This window comes from Plectropomus leopardus, chromosome 3 (genome assembly GCF_026936395.1).
Source record: "Plectropomus leopardus strain MGB_pleo_1.0 chromosome 3, ASM2693639v1, whole genome shotgun sequence".
In the NCBI taxonomy this organism is placed as follows: Eukaryota; Metazoa; Chordata; class Actinopteri; order Perciformes; family Serranidae; genus Plectropomus; species Plectropomus leopardus.
The window spans coordinates 5,313,827-5,328,795 of record NC_142178.1 but is presented as its reverse complement, the minus strand read 5'-3'; the positions used below and the strand labels follow the sequence as shown (position 1 = coordinate 5,328,795).

Below are 14,969 nucleotides of genomic sequence, written 5' to 3'. Positions count from 1 at the left end.
GTCACGTCACGTCGGATCGTGGTCGTCGACTTTATTTATGCGTTGTGGCAAATATGTGAGCCCTTTTGTTTGTATGTGCAGTTCAATTATCGAGCATTGTGTCAAGCGTTTATAAATAAATGTGGATGATTACAAGAAGTGTTGGATTCATTGGACCCGGAAGGCAGACGGCGTCAATTATCAGTCTCAGCAGGTAGCAGCAGCCCCTCAGTGGCTTAGGTTCGTTTTGTTGTTTTTGTTAAGAACAAGTCACTATACAGTATCTTGAAGTGCATGCCAATATAATACCTCATTATTACTTTAAAAAAACATTGCTTTTACAAAATTTGTTAAATGATGATGATGAATATGACAATCTTGCCAAAAAAAAAAAAAAATCAATTAGCCCCTGAAATCTGGATTGACCTCACTTTCACATTGCTAGGTTATATAATTATTTAATCATGAAAAATCATAATTTTCCTTTTTTAAAAATAAGATAAACTATGTATTAAAATGTCCAGAAAACTGTATTATAATTCTAAGTATATAATTAACACTAAGTTACAGAACTGTAAAAGCTTTTTTCCTTGTATGTTTTTGACAACCCTTTAGTGTATTTTGATTTTGCTAATATTCTTTTAATATACTTTTTTTGCCTACTAATATCTTGTTTTTTTGGGGTCATTTCTTCTTAAGTTTCTCATTACCTTCTTGTTATGTTTTTGAAATAAGTAAAGCCAGTTTAGTTGGGTTTCAAAGGATTAGGTTGTCCATGCAACTTTTTTAAGTAGCCTAGATTTAAGGTTTTTGTATCGTCTTTTAACGTAGCTTAGTTGAGCACATTACATCGCTCCCTAGCTTTGCTTTAGTTTATTTCAACTTCTTTCAGTGTGAAGAAGCTTGTAAATCTATGCTTTCAAAGTAACCTCCCCAACACTGATTACATCCCTATAGATGGAAAATAAAGTGAATTTTGGTTCCTTTGAGCTCAGGGTCGCTGTTTGTGGTTTGTGGGCTGCTGATGAGGGAAAGTTGCAGTACCACTCCTGTCCTGCAGGGGTCACTGCAGGCAAACAGTGTAAACACCGAGCAGCGGCTAATGACAGCAGCTAGCGTTTAGACCATAGACTGTGTGTAATTTAGACCTCAGCCTGGACGTTAAAGGGGACATAGGGATGATTAAATATTTCCCTGCCGTGTTACTTTAATGAATTCAAGTGTCTGCTGTGCTTACTTACTTTCCAGGGACAGTATTAGCGTGTTTTGATTTTGATAACAAGCTAAGGAGCTAGCTCGCTTAGCCTCGGCTGATTTTGAAGTCATGAACTCTCTGGTCGGATATGGAGTGTCCTCTGAGTCTGACAGCGATGGAGAGGATGGAAACAAGGATGGAGTCGGGTAAGTGTTCACTTAAAAAACATATAGCATAAAAACCAGACTGTCAGATACTTGTACTCTAGTTTACATGCGGCATTTCCGTCTCTCCGTGTGCACATTTCTATCTTCCAGTTGTGTAAAGGAGGTGTGTGATGAGGCATCGGCTGCGAAAAAGAGCCGAAACTTCCTGCTGGAGTCTGGCTCAGCCTCCAGTGAGTCAGAATCAGAGGAAGAGGACACACAAACGTCTTCATTAATACCACTTACCCAAAAACCGGAGTCCTCTTCAGTTTGCCAGTCCAGGGTGTCTGCTCCCTCTCTGGGCCCCCTCTCCTCCAGTAAACTGCCTCCTCCTCCTCTTCACACCTGCTCTGACAGCAGTGTATTTGCCAACCCGTTCAAGGCTCAGGCAGAGCAGAAGCTGAGCGCCCTGCAGAAACACGTCCCCCTCACCATGCACGCCAAACCCTCCCACATAGGAGGCAAGAGGATGTGCGTGTCCTACAGGAAAGACGGAAGGTGCAGGTTTGGGATCAAATGCAAGTTTGCTCATGACAGTGACCTCCAGACTGACATCCACACACCTGTGAGTGAAGACACACCTGTGTCAGATCAGTCACATGCAGGTGAAGGATCCCAGAACCCCCGGCAGGACATCAAAGAGGAAGAGTCAGGAGGGCAGCAGGTGAAGAAGAGGAAGGTCGGACTGAGTAACACGTTGATTCCTCCTAAAAGAGCCATGAAGCAGTACACCATGCAGAGGGAGAGAGAGCAGGTCAACATGTCCTGATGGGTGTTTTCTGAGCTGTCATAAAGCAATATTACTGGGGTATGTCCTCTGTGTATGTGTTGTAGAAATTGTGCTCTATCCTATAGGACCAATTAATAACTCAGGCATAGTTAAATCCAGCACTTTAGTCTAAAGCTTCTAACACTTTTATTACCCACAATCCCATATTGAGAGCAGTTTGTGGGTTCAAGAATATTTTGTCATGTCAGGGCTCAACAAGGATTGCCCAATAGCCAAGGGCAAGAAAACTGCAAAGTCAGGCTTGTACATCTAACTTTATAGCCCATAGAAAAAGGGGTTAAAAAATTAACCCTCTGAAACCTAAGAAAATCTGCTTGATTTCTTTTAAAAACATGGAAAGAAGGAAATGTGTACCAAAAGAAGAAATGACCCAAAAATTTGCAAGAAATTATTTTTTAAAAAAAGGACAAGGAAATAACCCTGAAAATAAAGCAGATGAAAAAGAAAAGAATGAAAAAAAAGCAAACACTTGGAAAGATAACTTAAAAGAATTTTAATCCTGTAACATAATTTAAAAAATGTAAATATGATAATCATAAGAAGAATTAAGAATCATTTTCTAAACCTACTAATTTTCTTGCATTTTGTGGAACATTTCTTACCAAGTTGCTCATTACCTTTTTCCAATCAAATGAATTTGCTCATGGCTCAAATATATAAAATATTTGTGAAAGACAACTGAAGGCAGCACAAGAAAAGTGATGTTGCTCCAGGTTTCAAAGGGTTAATTGTGTTGTTTTTTTTTCCTGGAGCTCATGATGCAAGTATCCTAAAAGTGAATCATCTCACTTGTCTTATACATAATTTTATCAAGAGTTCTATTGAGAGTCGCACACTTTGCAGCACTGAATGACAAATAACTTCAGTCTTTGTCCCAAAACCAAGAAATGAGTTAGCATTTTAGCACCTCCAGTTCCTTCGCCTCAAAGTCACTGGGTTTTTTTGAATAGATCTTTGGTTAGAAATAAGGTCTGTGGTTAACACATGCTGAAAAGACATTTGCATTTTATTCTGACATAAAATACATCAGTTAATATTCCACTGTGAATTTTGAAGCTTTTATGCATCTTGAAAAAGATGTTTGCTAAAAAGTGGCTAAATGAGACTACAGAAAGTCATGCCAAACACGGCTATACAGCCTTGTTGTGGTGGCAACATTACATTATGAAACTGTGGTGTAGTTCATTAATAGTCTAACATCAGCTTTTTCCTTCTGACAATCACATTCAGGCCTCAAAAATCCTAAATGTGGTGTTCATTTGTGAAGATCATCTTGCTGAACAAAAATGCAAGTATCATAAATGTTTGTTTACCACAGAGCTTATTTTCTAAAGTAATTATAAATCCAATGGTTGACCCCAACAAAATGATAGCAGCCCCATTTGAAGAGAAGAGAAAGTGTGTGGGGTTGCTTGGGATAAATGTTAAGACATTTATTTACATCTTATAAATGAACAGTTTTTGTGTTTGTTCTAACACACACCCTAAATCACAAACCAGAGAGGTGCAGATTTAGTACGGACATATGCTCCAAAGTTTCTATAAGCTTTGCTCATCAAATTACACTTCAAAGGTTATTGACAAAATCTGAGTTGAATTCAGTGACTGTGCTTGCTGTTAATTTATGGGTTCATGTGTGATTTATGATATCTGAGTGAGGACTTTTGTGAGTACATACATTATATTTATTAATATTCCTTCAATGTCTACCAGCTGTCAGTGAAACAGGTTTAATAACACTGCCAAAATAGCTAAAATATGCATATTTTGTGACTTTTTACAGGACTGTTAAACATCTTTTTGTCTGTTCCTTTTAGGGTTTGAAATGTTTGTCTTTGTAAGATAGTTTTCTGTCACATTTTTTCCTTTAACATCACCAAATAAAGGCTTTACAGTAGATCTGGAGACTAAATGAAAAAACAGCTTCCTATTTATTTCAGCAGAATTTACTCACCCCACATATTTTTGGGGTGTTTATATAGGGTTCCCGCAGTATTTTATGGAGAAAATTATCAAACTTTTAAATAATTTTCTGAAGGACCCATTACTAAAATGTTCTTTTCTTTGCCCCACTTGCCCGGCATTTTTTCCAAACAGATTAAAACTCTATTCAAACACAATTTCAGCTAGCCGGCATACATGAAGGGGGAGAAGAAGCATAGGTTGAAAATGAAAAACTGTATATGATGGTAAGCAAAATGCTATCACGCATAAATGCATGTTAGAGCTGCGTTACATCGACAGCTTCAGAAAATGAATTTGCAAATGCATTTTTCGTGTTACGTGAAAGGTTGTCCAAGGAAGACAAGTATAACAATTTCATTACGCACAGCAAAATTCCATGACTTTTCAGAAACATAATCATTTTTACTAAATCTAGGGCTGTCTCCTGAAAGTCAGATATTCAAATCACCGGTTAGGAACCCCTCAGTTGACTTAGATTGCTTCAAGTTGGGCAGTCAGATTTTTTTTTTTTGCCAATCAGTGTGCTGTGCAGTGTACTTCTGGGGCCGTTTTGGTCTCCAGACTTTGCTGCAGAGTGAGCGCTCTTGCTCTCTGTGGTAGAGGCTGCAGCAGACGCAATGCAGCGGCACAGAGGTAGAGCGATCCTGCAAGCTCCGAGATGACATTATCTTCTCTCTTCTGCTTAGAAGTGGTGAATAGACAGCTCACAGCAACTTAGTTTGGAAGTCTCCTACTTTTGTTTGATATCTAGTGTCGGCAAAAGATGTTGTCGCGTGTTTGCGACCTGTCGTTAGCGCTGTTAGCTTGTTTACTATATAACATGAATGCTGCTCTCACTCTGAACGTCCTGCTGAGCCCTCATCAAACATAAAACTACATTAAAAAAAATGCATCGTGGAATATTTGTGTTTAACAGCAGAATCTGATTTGACTGACATTATTCTGAGTCGGGTACAGCCCTAACTAATTACATGACTTTTCCAGGCCTGGAAAATGTGATTTTGAAATTGTATATCTTTTCCAGGTTTTCCATGACCGTGGGAACCCTGTTTATAGCTTTATGATGTGTTTTTTGTGTTAATTTATAATATAAATAAGAGTGGATTTCTATCAGTAGGAGCCTTGATGCCACACTCTAGGTGTGTGCTATATATTACTAAGAGGTGTGCTGTGTTGTTGCATCATAGCAACAGCTTTGCAACCTCAGCATCATTACACGCACTCACATAAAAGGCTAGTTACAGGACTTATGTACAAAGGCAACAACTTACACAAACAGACACACATATCTTTCCCTGATAAGATATTCTAAAAAGCTACCGAATGTGACTATAAGTGAACAGTACTGAATATATCGGTGATCCTACGATGACCTCAAACGTTGCAACACAGTATGACGATGTGCCTCTAGCTTCTGTTGCGTGTGCACTGCTCTACATGAGAGTCTGCTGCCTCTCAGCACTGTCCGACAGAACCTCCCCGTGTCCCGTCTGCTCCCACACCACGCCATCCTCCCCCATAGCTTCTGTCTGCACCAGGGAGCTGGCTGACGGAGAGGAAGACGACAGCACCGGATTGTCCAGAATAAAGCCGTCCCCGTTGGTGGACGCTGGGTCCTGGGGCTGGGGTGGGGACAGGAGAGGAGGGCTCATGGCGGCTGTGTGCAGGGTCTGCAGCTGCTGCGAGGCGGCTAAAATGGGGATCTGTTGGATGTGGGTCTGAGCCTGGCTGACCGGCTGGAAGGTCATTTGAAGGATTTGTGTCTGGCCCTGGCTCTGTTGCTGCTGGGAGGAGAAGGACTGAAGAGGCTGCAGCTGAGGCTGATGCTGGGTCACTACGGAGCCGGAGTGGAGCGTCAATTGTTGGATCTGCGGCTGCTGCGGCTGCTGAGCGGCCTGCACGAACTGGACGGGCATCTGGAGCTGGAGGTGAGTCTGCTGCTGGTTGTCCGCCGGTGACGGGGGGTCAATGGGGGACAGGGCGATCGTCACTGGCACCTGCATGGTGTGGAGGCTCTGGTCTTGTCCCAGTAAAACCACTTGGTGACTCACTTGTTGGGTCACATGACTCATCTGGGACACCTGAGCCACTTGCTGCCCCGCTTGCCCTTCATGGCTCAGCTGGTCCACCTGCCCATCCTGCCCTATTTGGCTCACGTCCAGGCTGGTGACCTCTGCCTGCATGGGGTTTCCTGGCAGCTCTAGCAGGGAGGCAGGGGTCGTGATGAGGGCGCCAGCGTTGGCTGCCAGAGCCTCGGCGATTAGCACCTCGGGGTGACTCTTAGCCTTATGGGCCACCACGCAGTCCTTCTTCTCAAACTTCTTGCCACAAATGGAGCAGGCGAACTGATAAGTGGCGTCAGCATCGTGCTTCTTCATGTGCCAATTGAGAGACGCCTTCTGACGACACGTAAAGCCACATATTTCACACCTATGGGGAGAAAACAAAAGAAAATGCATGTACTTGAGTAAAGTTTAAAAAAATTAAGAAATAAAGAAAGCAAATAAGCAGTGGTGAACAGAGAAGTACTGACTGCAGGGGCTTCTCTCCTGTGTGAATCATGCGGTGCACAGCCAGGTTGTGGGAGCTCTTGAAGGCACGAGCACAGAACTCACAAATGTAGTCCCGCTGGTCTAAAACAACAAAACAATCAAATAAAAATGTGCTCTATTTTCAGTTGTAACAACAAATGGTCAGACACAGGTCAGACATCGTGTATGTTTCATACGTGTATGCTGTACCTGTGTGGTGCTTGGCATGACGCAGCAGCTGCTTCTGGAGTCGGAAAAGTCTTCCACAAGACGGGTGAGGACAGACGTATTTCTTCTTGAGCAAGTGCTGGTACTTTATATGGTGCTGGTGTGCAGAACAAAGTGTAAAAACAGATCATCACTAACAGGAAAAAAATGGACCAGCTAGCAGAATGAAAACTAGGGGTGGAACGATATTGTTTTTTCAGGGCAGATACTGATACTGATAATTAGTAGTTAATGAGACCATAACTATATTATATATATTTGGAACCAATATGTATTCACAATAAAATTAAAAATCTGTCAATATTTAGAATTTGGAATATAACAAACTCCAACACAAAACTGATTATATGTTTGAACAAAACTGAAACGCTCAACATCATATACAGCAAGTTCCCTGCAAAATGCCAAAGATCGGCCCCAACAATCAGCCAGGCCGATAATCTGTTATCCCCAACTAAAAACGGACTTAAAACGGACTTGCACACACTTTTCTAGTCATTCAACCACTCAAGCACTTTCACACTACTTGTCACATTCACTTACTCACACACTCACACTCACACACGCACACACACATTCATACCTTGGCGGCCGAGCCCACCGTACAAGGTGCCACCTGCTGCTCAGTTTTTAAACATTCATACACATTCACTCATCAGTGGAACAGCCATCAGGAGCAGTCCTGCAGAGCAACTGAACGAGCTGGGGATCAAACTGCGGACCTTCCAAACAGTGGACAACCCGCTCTACCTCGTAAGCCACAGCCACTATGCAATCATTAATAAAAAGGTTTACGTTTAGTTCTGTCTGTACATGTTCTCGATGATGGCACCAATGACTAAATTGTAAAAAATATATAAAAAATATTTAATTTATTGGAAGTATTTGAATGTATTGTGCATTTATACTTCTGTATTAAAGTCAAAATTGATGCCGATCCTCTCACTTTAGTAGAAAAATACATTTGGTGCCAAAACTATGTGATGAACATATAATCAGTCAATTTCAAAATGCTGCCTGGGAAACTGTGATGGACGTTTGTTGCTATTTTCTGTCATTTTATGAACTGAACTATTCATTAATAAAATAAGTGACAGATTCAGATATAATGAAATAAAAACATTAGTGCAAGCTCTAACCTCTTTACAGTGTATATGTTTGAATATCAAATGATCTTTTGCAAAGTTTGAGAAGATTCCAAAACACTACATCTGAACTGCTGCAGCTCATGTGTTCACGCCAAACACAGAGCAAGACTTTTACACAGAGAGATTACATTCAAAGTCAATGCACAGACGCAAAAAGATAATGCAATGCAAAAACACCTGACATTCACACTATTTGCACCTTTTTCAATTTGCACAAGAAATTTGTGACACTGTTTTGCGAGAACATTTCAGCATTGAGAGCTAGTCGAGATTCTCCTGACGTTACAGAGAAAGAGAAAAGGTGTAAACAGGCCTCAGAAAGATAGTGTGGTTGCTGACACAGACCTGCAGGTAGCGAGGATGAGCCAGGACCGTCCCACATCCTTCCATTTCGCAGCGCACATACTGCACTGGGGGCTTCTTCCTGTGTGAGTGAAGCACAACGTCACAAAGCTGAAACCACATGTTAGATGGACCTTAAAGCCCTTATCAATATCTCACATATCCAAACTTGCTGCTTGCTTTGTCAAACATCAATCCCTGACATATACTTTATTTTTGGATGACATGATGATGGGATGTTTCATTAAACCATATTGTAAGGTTCAGATTATGACGCCCCAAAAATAAACAACAACCTCACCTTCTCTTTGGCAGTCGTGGGGTTTTATCGTCTTTTTTCCGCCGGCCTCTCCTAACACAGAAGGAAAATACTTCAACACAAGTACAACTGTAGCACATCAGCAGGGCTGTCAGCGTAAACACGTTAATCGTGATATAATTCTGCACGTTGTTTTATTTTTAATCACCGGCCAACATTTTTATGAGTACCGGGGTGAGTTTTGAAGCTACAGTTATGATACTGGTTCACCTTAGGAATCCAGAGGTGTCAATCATGTCTCTTAGCTTCCCCGGAAGGAGGCTCCACAGTTAGGTTAACCCTTTGAAACTTGAGCAAATAGGCTTGATTTCCTTTAAAAAACACGCAGAGAGGGCGACAAGCATTTTTTTTTGCTAATTACTAATTTCTTGCCCAAAAATTTGCAAGAAATTAGTAATTAGTTACAAGAAAATTAGGTAGTACTAAGTAAGTAGTACGTACTAAAAGAGTTACATACATTTTTACTTTTTTTCCTGTGACATAAGTTTAAATATATAATTAGGAGAATTATAAATATGGTTTTCTGGAAATTTTTCCCTCATTTTTTGATCAAATGATACAAATAATTTCCACCAGCTAATTTTCCGATTATTTTCTTGTCACCTTTTACCAGGTTTTTGCAGTTTGGGGGACATTTCATGCCAAGTTGCTTATTGTAATTTTTCCTGTGTTTTTAAAAGAAATCAAATTAATTTGCACTGCTTTCAGAGATTTAAAAGTCGGTAAAAGGCGTCTAAATGCAGCACAAGAAAACTGATGTCGATTCAGGTGTTAAAGGGTTCAATTTTGGTGATGGAAAAACGGTCACGGTCATTTCACAGGGGTCCCTTGACCTCTGACCTCAAGATATCTGAATGAAAATGGGTCCTGTGGGTAACAATGACATGCCCACTTTATGTTAGTCCAATGTAGTTTTTTTGAGTTCTTGCTGATTCTGATAAGAATTGCTTTATTTTGTCAATATGGATGCAAAATAATGCCAAACGATTAAAAATGTGATTAATCGCTATTAACTATGGAAATTCTGCAGTTAGTCGTGGTTTAAATAATTAATCGTTTGACAGCCCTGCTCATGAGACATACGTGCAATGTGAATCTGTCCTGTTGATAACTTGATACACATTGACTTGTACTATACTTACTTCCTGGGTCCATCCGGGTCCTCCACGATCTCCTCCTCTAGCTTTACTTCCTCTTCCAAACTCTGCAAATTGTCTGAACCTTCTATCTTTATCTCAGCAACCTCTTTCTCTTTTTTAGGCGCCTTCTCTTTCTCTTTCTTCTCCTTCTGTCTGGATGGAGCTCTGCGCTTTGGTTTAGGGACATCCCTAAGAAAAAGAGAAAAATGTCCAGTTACTGCACAAACAAATATATGGTGCCACCTTCTAATATGTCAGACACACACACACACCGAGAAACACACACACACACACACACACACACACACACACACACACACACACACAGACACACAGACACACACACACCGCTCAGCCTTCGGGTCGTAGCTCTGGTCGTTAAGGTCATCTGTAAAAGGAAGATCTTCGTCACTGCTGAGACCCTCCTCTTCCTCAGCTCCACTGAAAGCAAAACAACAACTCACTTGAAACAGAGTTCCCTGCTCTCTGTCTGCACGGGGTCAAGTGAATGAGATGAGTGTACCTCAGAGTCTGCGCCTGGGAGCTGAGGTCGTTTGAGTCATCCCGACATGGAGGGTCCTCATCATCCAAGACTACATCAGCAGGATGCTCGCTCTCCTCCTCTTTCTTTTTTCTATAAGAGCGAAACACAGCGGCCATTAAAACATATCACCACTCACACTTAGTTACACACTTTCACAGGATACAAGACAGTAAACTAAGGATATCAAAAAAAACAATACTTCAGTACCAAGTCCATGCAAAAATTATGTGACGCTAATAAATTTCACGTCAAGACTATTTTTGAACAGGCTACCTTAAGGCAGGCCAAGAAGACTGTAAGTGATCCATCCCATGTTCTCCATACAGAGTATGAACTGCTGCCATCTGATAAGATGTTCAGAGTTCCTCGTTCAAAATTAATTTATTCCTGTGTCTATAAAGCTCTTAAACAGTGGCAAATACTGCAGGATATACACTGGTCTAAGAACCTGTTATTTATCTTTTTTGAAGTTATTCATTAATTCTCAATGTCTTGTTATGTTCAATGCTAATATTGTATTATATTTACATTATTTTTTAATGGCTGCAGCATGATTAAAGAGCCAAAGACAGATTTCTCACTTTGTGGAACGGTGAAGTTACTCTTGAATCATGAGGCAAACATATATTTTAATGCATTGCAATGTGAGCATCATGTATTTACACTCTGCTACAAACAGAACTGAGTGTCTATTCTGCACTGATTACAGCATGTTTGCAGTATTTTTTTCTGGTTGCCAGGTTGAAAAATGTCAAACTTTGGGTAAAACACTGTGCTTGTCACTGTCACTGGGCCCATCCCATTTCAGTGCACCTGTGATTGCTTAACATGTAACACCGAGGTCCAGGAATGCTGTTTAAATGGAGTGTAATCTGTCAGCATGCTGCTGCAACTACCACAAATTCATTAACTGACAAACAGACGACGTTGCCAAGAGCATGTGTTTTACAAACTTTGATAAAGTGAATCATAAAGTTTAATTTATTATAACATTTTGAGAGAGAATAGAAGAAGAATATAACTGTGTCGTCTTGTGTTAAGGATTGCAGATCACAACCTACTGAAACTTCACCCACTGCGAATTTCTTCACTCTTCATGTTTTAGGAGGTTTTTAGTGGGAGCCAAAGAGGTCTATTCCTCTCCAAAACAAACAGACCAGATTATTTTAACCAGTAAAAACACATAATAAAGCAATTTCATGATAGAAATCATTGTCTTTCCTGAAACTCTTATTGCGAAGGGGCTTCTAACTGCAGTGGCAAACTCAAATGGCCCTATCTAGAGCCTGTGTTTGGTTTGTCTGTTCTGGGCTACCGTCGAAGTGCAACATGGCAATATCCATAGACAAGGACCTGCTCCTTATGTAGCTATAAATGGCTCATTATAATTTGACAAGTGCATGACTCTTCAGTGATTATACACTGAAGAAAACACACTTAAATGTTATTCAATATCTGCCAATATAGCCCCCTAAATCCTACACACTGGACTTTTAACATGTTCATTATTATATTAATCTGAAGTTAAAAAATATACTTACATTTCATACTTGTCTTTATTTTTGACCTCTCCTTCCACTGCTGTGCAACAAACAGAGCACAAAAAAAGAGATCATCAGCTTGAGAAAGGCAACAAAAACAGTTTTAGCCACTTCTATCTCTATTTCTATCTCTCTGAGTTAACTGGAAATAGAGGAGAGGGACCGAGAAAGGATTGCACCCAGATTTTTACCTCAAAGGCAGCACCGACCCATTAGTTGCACCAATACTCCACAATCACAACCCTCCAATTCAGCTAAATAACTCACCGAAGGCTAACTAACATCCTGAAAAAACAGTAGCAAGCATGGTGCTTCAGTGTTTCTGAAGTACTGGTTTGATTAGTGATTACAAGCCCACATGTTGAACCGTCGTCACTCACTGTCAACAGGTTGCTCACCAGCTGGATTCTCCATTCCAGGTTCAGTCTTACACACAGGCTTGTTGGCAGAGCTGCGGACAGCCCTGCCAGACGGGGGCTTGGCACGAGTCTGGGCTTGGGGGCGTCTGGAGGGCTGAGCTGGAGTGAGGGAGCAGAAGCGTGCCATCAAACATACTGTATGCCATCAAGTGTGGGACAGGACAAGTGCAGACACAACCACACATCAGCCAGCAACATTTATAATATACACATAATCCACTTGCACATAATGAGATTTAAGTTAAATGTAGATATAACAAGACACATATCAAAGCGTTTTTCCTCCAACATTTTTCTGGTTACCTTGAGCATCTGTGGCAGGTTTCTTTGGATCCTCTGAGCTGCAAAAAGGAGGAAAAAAACAGAGATCTGACATTCACTCCACCTGCAGAGCGACATGACATTACTCATCTTATATCTAATACAACAATGCGTTTTTAGCATTGAGTAAAACTGCAATAAATTGTATATTCAGGTAAGTTTACTCCACCCTCCCCATGCAGGGCTGCAGAAAGGGGACGAGCTATGCTGAAGGCGTGCTTTTGACAGGAACCAACCACCGACATAAACACTCAATGTATGAGTCTAGACAGGCTCATTATAAACAAACGTCAATTAGCTGTTGAAACTTACTCTGTGCCTTGAAGGCTGTCACCTGTGACCCCCCCTCCAGCCTCGGCAGAACCCGCAGATTCTGAATTTTTCTTCCGCCTCGAGTTGGAAACTTTCCTCCGCTTGGTGGTACCGCTGTCCGGGCTCGGTTCGTCCTCGTCGTCGTCGCTCTTGGTGTCCTTCAGCCAAGCCGGTACTGCCCTCGTGGACCTGTCTCTTAAAACCCGTCCCGAGCTCTGCGGACTCGACGCTGCTCCGTTAACGTCTGTTAATGTAGCAGAGACGCCGGACCTCGGACGGCACGGTCCCCGCTCTCTGAGCCCCCTGCGCGGGGTACTGACCGTACTGGTGGCCGGGGTCTCCTCTGCGGCCTTGTCTTCCGCCGGCTCTTCGCCTTTATTTTCACCCCCGGTTCGGTCGCCAGCCGGTTCCATCACCGTGAGGACACTCCTGCTCACTTCAATTTCAGCTTAAAGTCAAGCAGGTTTACTAGAAAATTGAGGAAAGGCGAACAACATCTGGCTTAAAGACGTTTGGATTGTAAGCGGCCTTTATCCAACAGTGGGGCATTTTCTGTCAATGCGTTAGATTCGTCGCAAATTAAATGCATATATTTATTGATTAGAAATTGAAAACTTTTCTTAATTATCTATTCAGTAATAAACCGATATAATTTTAAAGAAGCAGACACTATTTTCGCGTTCTTAAAGCTATAGTAAACCTACTTATTCGCCCGGGCCTGCTGCACAACCATTTTGTGCGCTTTGTGGCGTCTCCTTTAAGCCAAATATAAACTGAGGTTACATTCAGGAGCGGCAACGCATTTTAGCAGCTTTATAAATCATCTGGATTTCCGTACGTGCCCTTTTCATATCAAGTCAGCCGAGCTATATTGTTTGTAAATCTACAAAGACCGCAGCAGACGTGCAAAAGCATCACGCACGCAGTTGGCTGCCGCGGCATCATGGGAAGTGTAGTGCAACTTATTTCAATACAGCGTAGACTTAGTTTTAAGGATTTTTATATCTCTTGTTCGTACTTCAATATACATATTAGGTATATAAAATCTTGCGTAGAATTAGCAATGCGATTTAGTACAAAAAAGCCACAATCAAAAATAATAACATATACAGTATTAATGCAATTATGTGAAATACCCCATGCATGCAAAAATATTTTTCCTGCCACAGTTACCCACACGTCAGTGTATTTTATTCCCCAGCCTACAGTTTTATGTTATGTGAAAAATAAAGGAATAAATGACATTATTTGACTCAAAACTAAGACTGTATTAAAATATATCATTCTTGCATATGTGGAATTAATATTTTAACCACAAGTTAGACTAAATGCAATTACAATATTTGGCATTGATGACAGTAGAGCTAACATGGCTGCCAGTGAAAACCTGCACTGGCTGGTCGGAGCTCTCCAGCTCTGCTGCAAGCTGCTCTGATGGGCTGCATTTACCACCAGATGGCAATGTTGTCTTAAATGCATAACTTGACTGTGACAGCATGAAGTCTCTTTAAACTGATTCAAAATCCTCCTGCCTTTGGCCAATGTAATAAAGAAGGTTTGGTGTGTGGTGTTGGTGTTTATTAAAGCAGTATGTTGGAGATAATATTCCAGCAAAATAAACTCACTTAGTCTTTAAACTATAATTAAAAATGACTAATAAATCTGCCTTTTACCTTGTGTTACCGTGCAGCTTCTGAATATATTTTTATTACCACTGAGTGATTTGTCATACATTAAGCATTTTACTAATGATTACCATGTTAAAACAAGTAATTAATGGCAAATAGCAAATGTTAATTGTGTGATTGTATGTATAGGGAACAGAATAATGTGTGCACAATATGATTTGAATCAAGACAGATCCATTTCCTTGTATCCTTTTGTTACTGCTATTAGAAATAAGATTTAGTCTTACAAACAGTTTCAACAACAAAGTAGGTTGTTTTTGTCTGTAACCTTTCAACACACTTTAATGGTAAACCACAGACTG

At 40.9% G+C, this 14,969-nt stretch overlaps 2 protein-coding genes across 5 annotated transcripts; one reads left to right on the top strand and one right to left on the bottom strand.

Annotated features, from left to right (window-relative positions):
• Nucleotides 1-1,033: 1,033 nt before the first annotated feature.
• LOC121941955 (uncharacterized) lies at nucleotides 1,034-3,430 on the top strand. Its single transcript, XM_042484991.2, has 2 exons — nucleotides 1,034-1,380; nucleotides 1,492-3,430. Exons 1-2 carry the CDS (start codon nucleotides 1,304-1,306, stop codon nucleotides 2,147-2,149), a joined length of 735 nt encoding a protein of 244 aa, XP_042340925.2. The 5' UTR covers nucleotides 1,034-1,303; the 3' UTR covers nucleotides 2,150-3,430.
• A 148-nt stretch (nucleotides 3,431-3,578) lies between these two features.
• On the bottom strand, nucleotides 3,579-14,711 carry zfp91 (ZFP91 zinc finger protein, atypical E3 ubiquitin ligase). 4 transcript variants are annotated; one of them, XM_042485302.2, is made up of 13 exons: nucleotides 13,684-14,628; nucleotides 12,980-13,447; nucleotides 12,650-12,687; nucleotides 12,308-12,445; nucleotides 11,928-11,967; nucleotides 10,366-10,476; nucleotides 10,191-10,283; nucleotides 9,846-10,031; nucleotides 8,686-8,736; nucleotides 8,388-8,466; nucleotides 6,877-6,991; nucleotides 6,669-6,768; nucleotides 3,579-6,565 (listed from the first exon to the last, which is right to left on the bottom strand). In XM_042485302.2, the coding sequence occupies exons 2-13, from the start codon at nucleotides 13,390-13,392 to the stop codon at nucleotides 5,569-5,571; spliced, it is 2,361 nt and encodes a 786-aa protein (XP_042341236.2). In that variant the 5' UTR covers nucleotides 13,393-13,447; nucleotides 13,684-14,628; the 3' UTR covers nucleotides 3,579-5,568. The 4 variants fall into 4 exon arrangements, with proteins under 4 accessions (XP_042341236.2, XP_087931542.1, XP_042341237.2 ...); XM_088075416.1 differs by having other exon boundaries at nucleotides 11,928-11,964; nucleotides 12,980-14,627; XM_042485303.2 differs by having other exon boundaries at nucleotides 12,326-12,445; nucleotides 12,980-14,622.
• Nucleotides 14,712-14,969: the final 258 nt, after the last annotated feature.

Bases quoted from the DNA above. Each gene is read 5' to 3' on its own strand.
- zfp91 (XM_042485302.2), bottom strand. From the start codon at position 13,392: ATGGAACCGGCTGGCGACCGAACCGGGGGTGAAAATAAAGGCGAAGAG. The intron at 11,968-12,307 runs GTGAGTGACGAC...TTTGTTGCACAG, and splicing joins TGGTGAGCAACCTGTTGACA to CAGTGGAAGGAGAGGTCAAA. The intron at 10,284-10,365 runs GTACACTCATCT...TTTTGCTTTCAG, and splicing joins TCCCAGGCGCAGACTCTGAG to TGGAGCTGAGGAAGAGGAGG.
- LOC121941955 (XM_042484991.2), top strand. From the start codon at position 1,304: ATGAACTCTCTGGTCGGATATGGAGTGTCCTCTGAGTCTGACAGCGAT. The intron at 1,381-1,491 runs GTAAGTGTTCAC...TCTATCTTCCAG, and splicing joins GGAAACAAGGATGGAGTCGG to TTGTGTAAAGGAGGTGTGTG.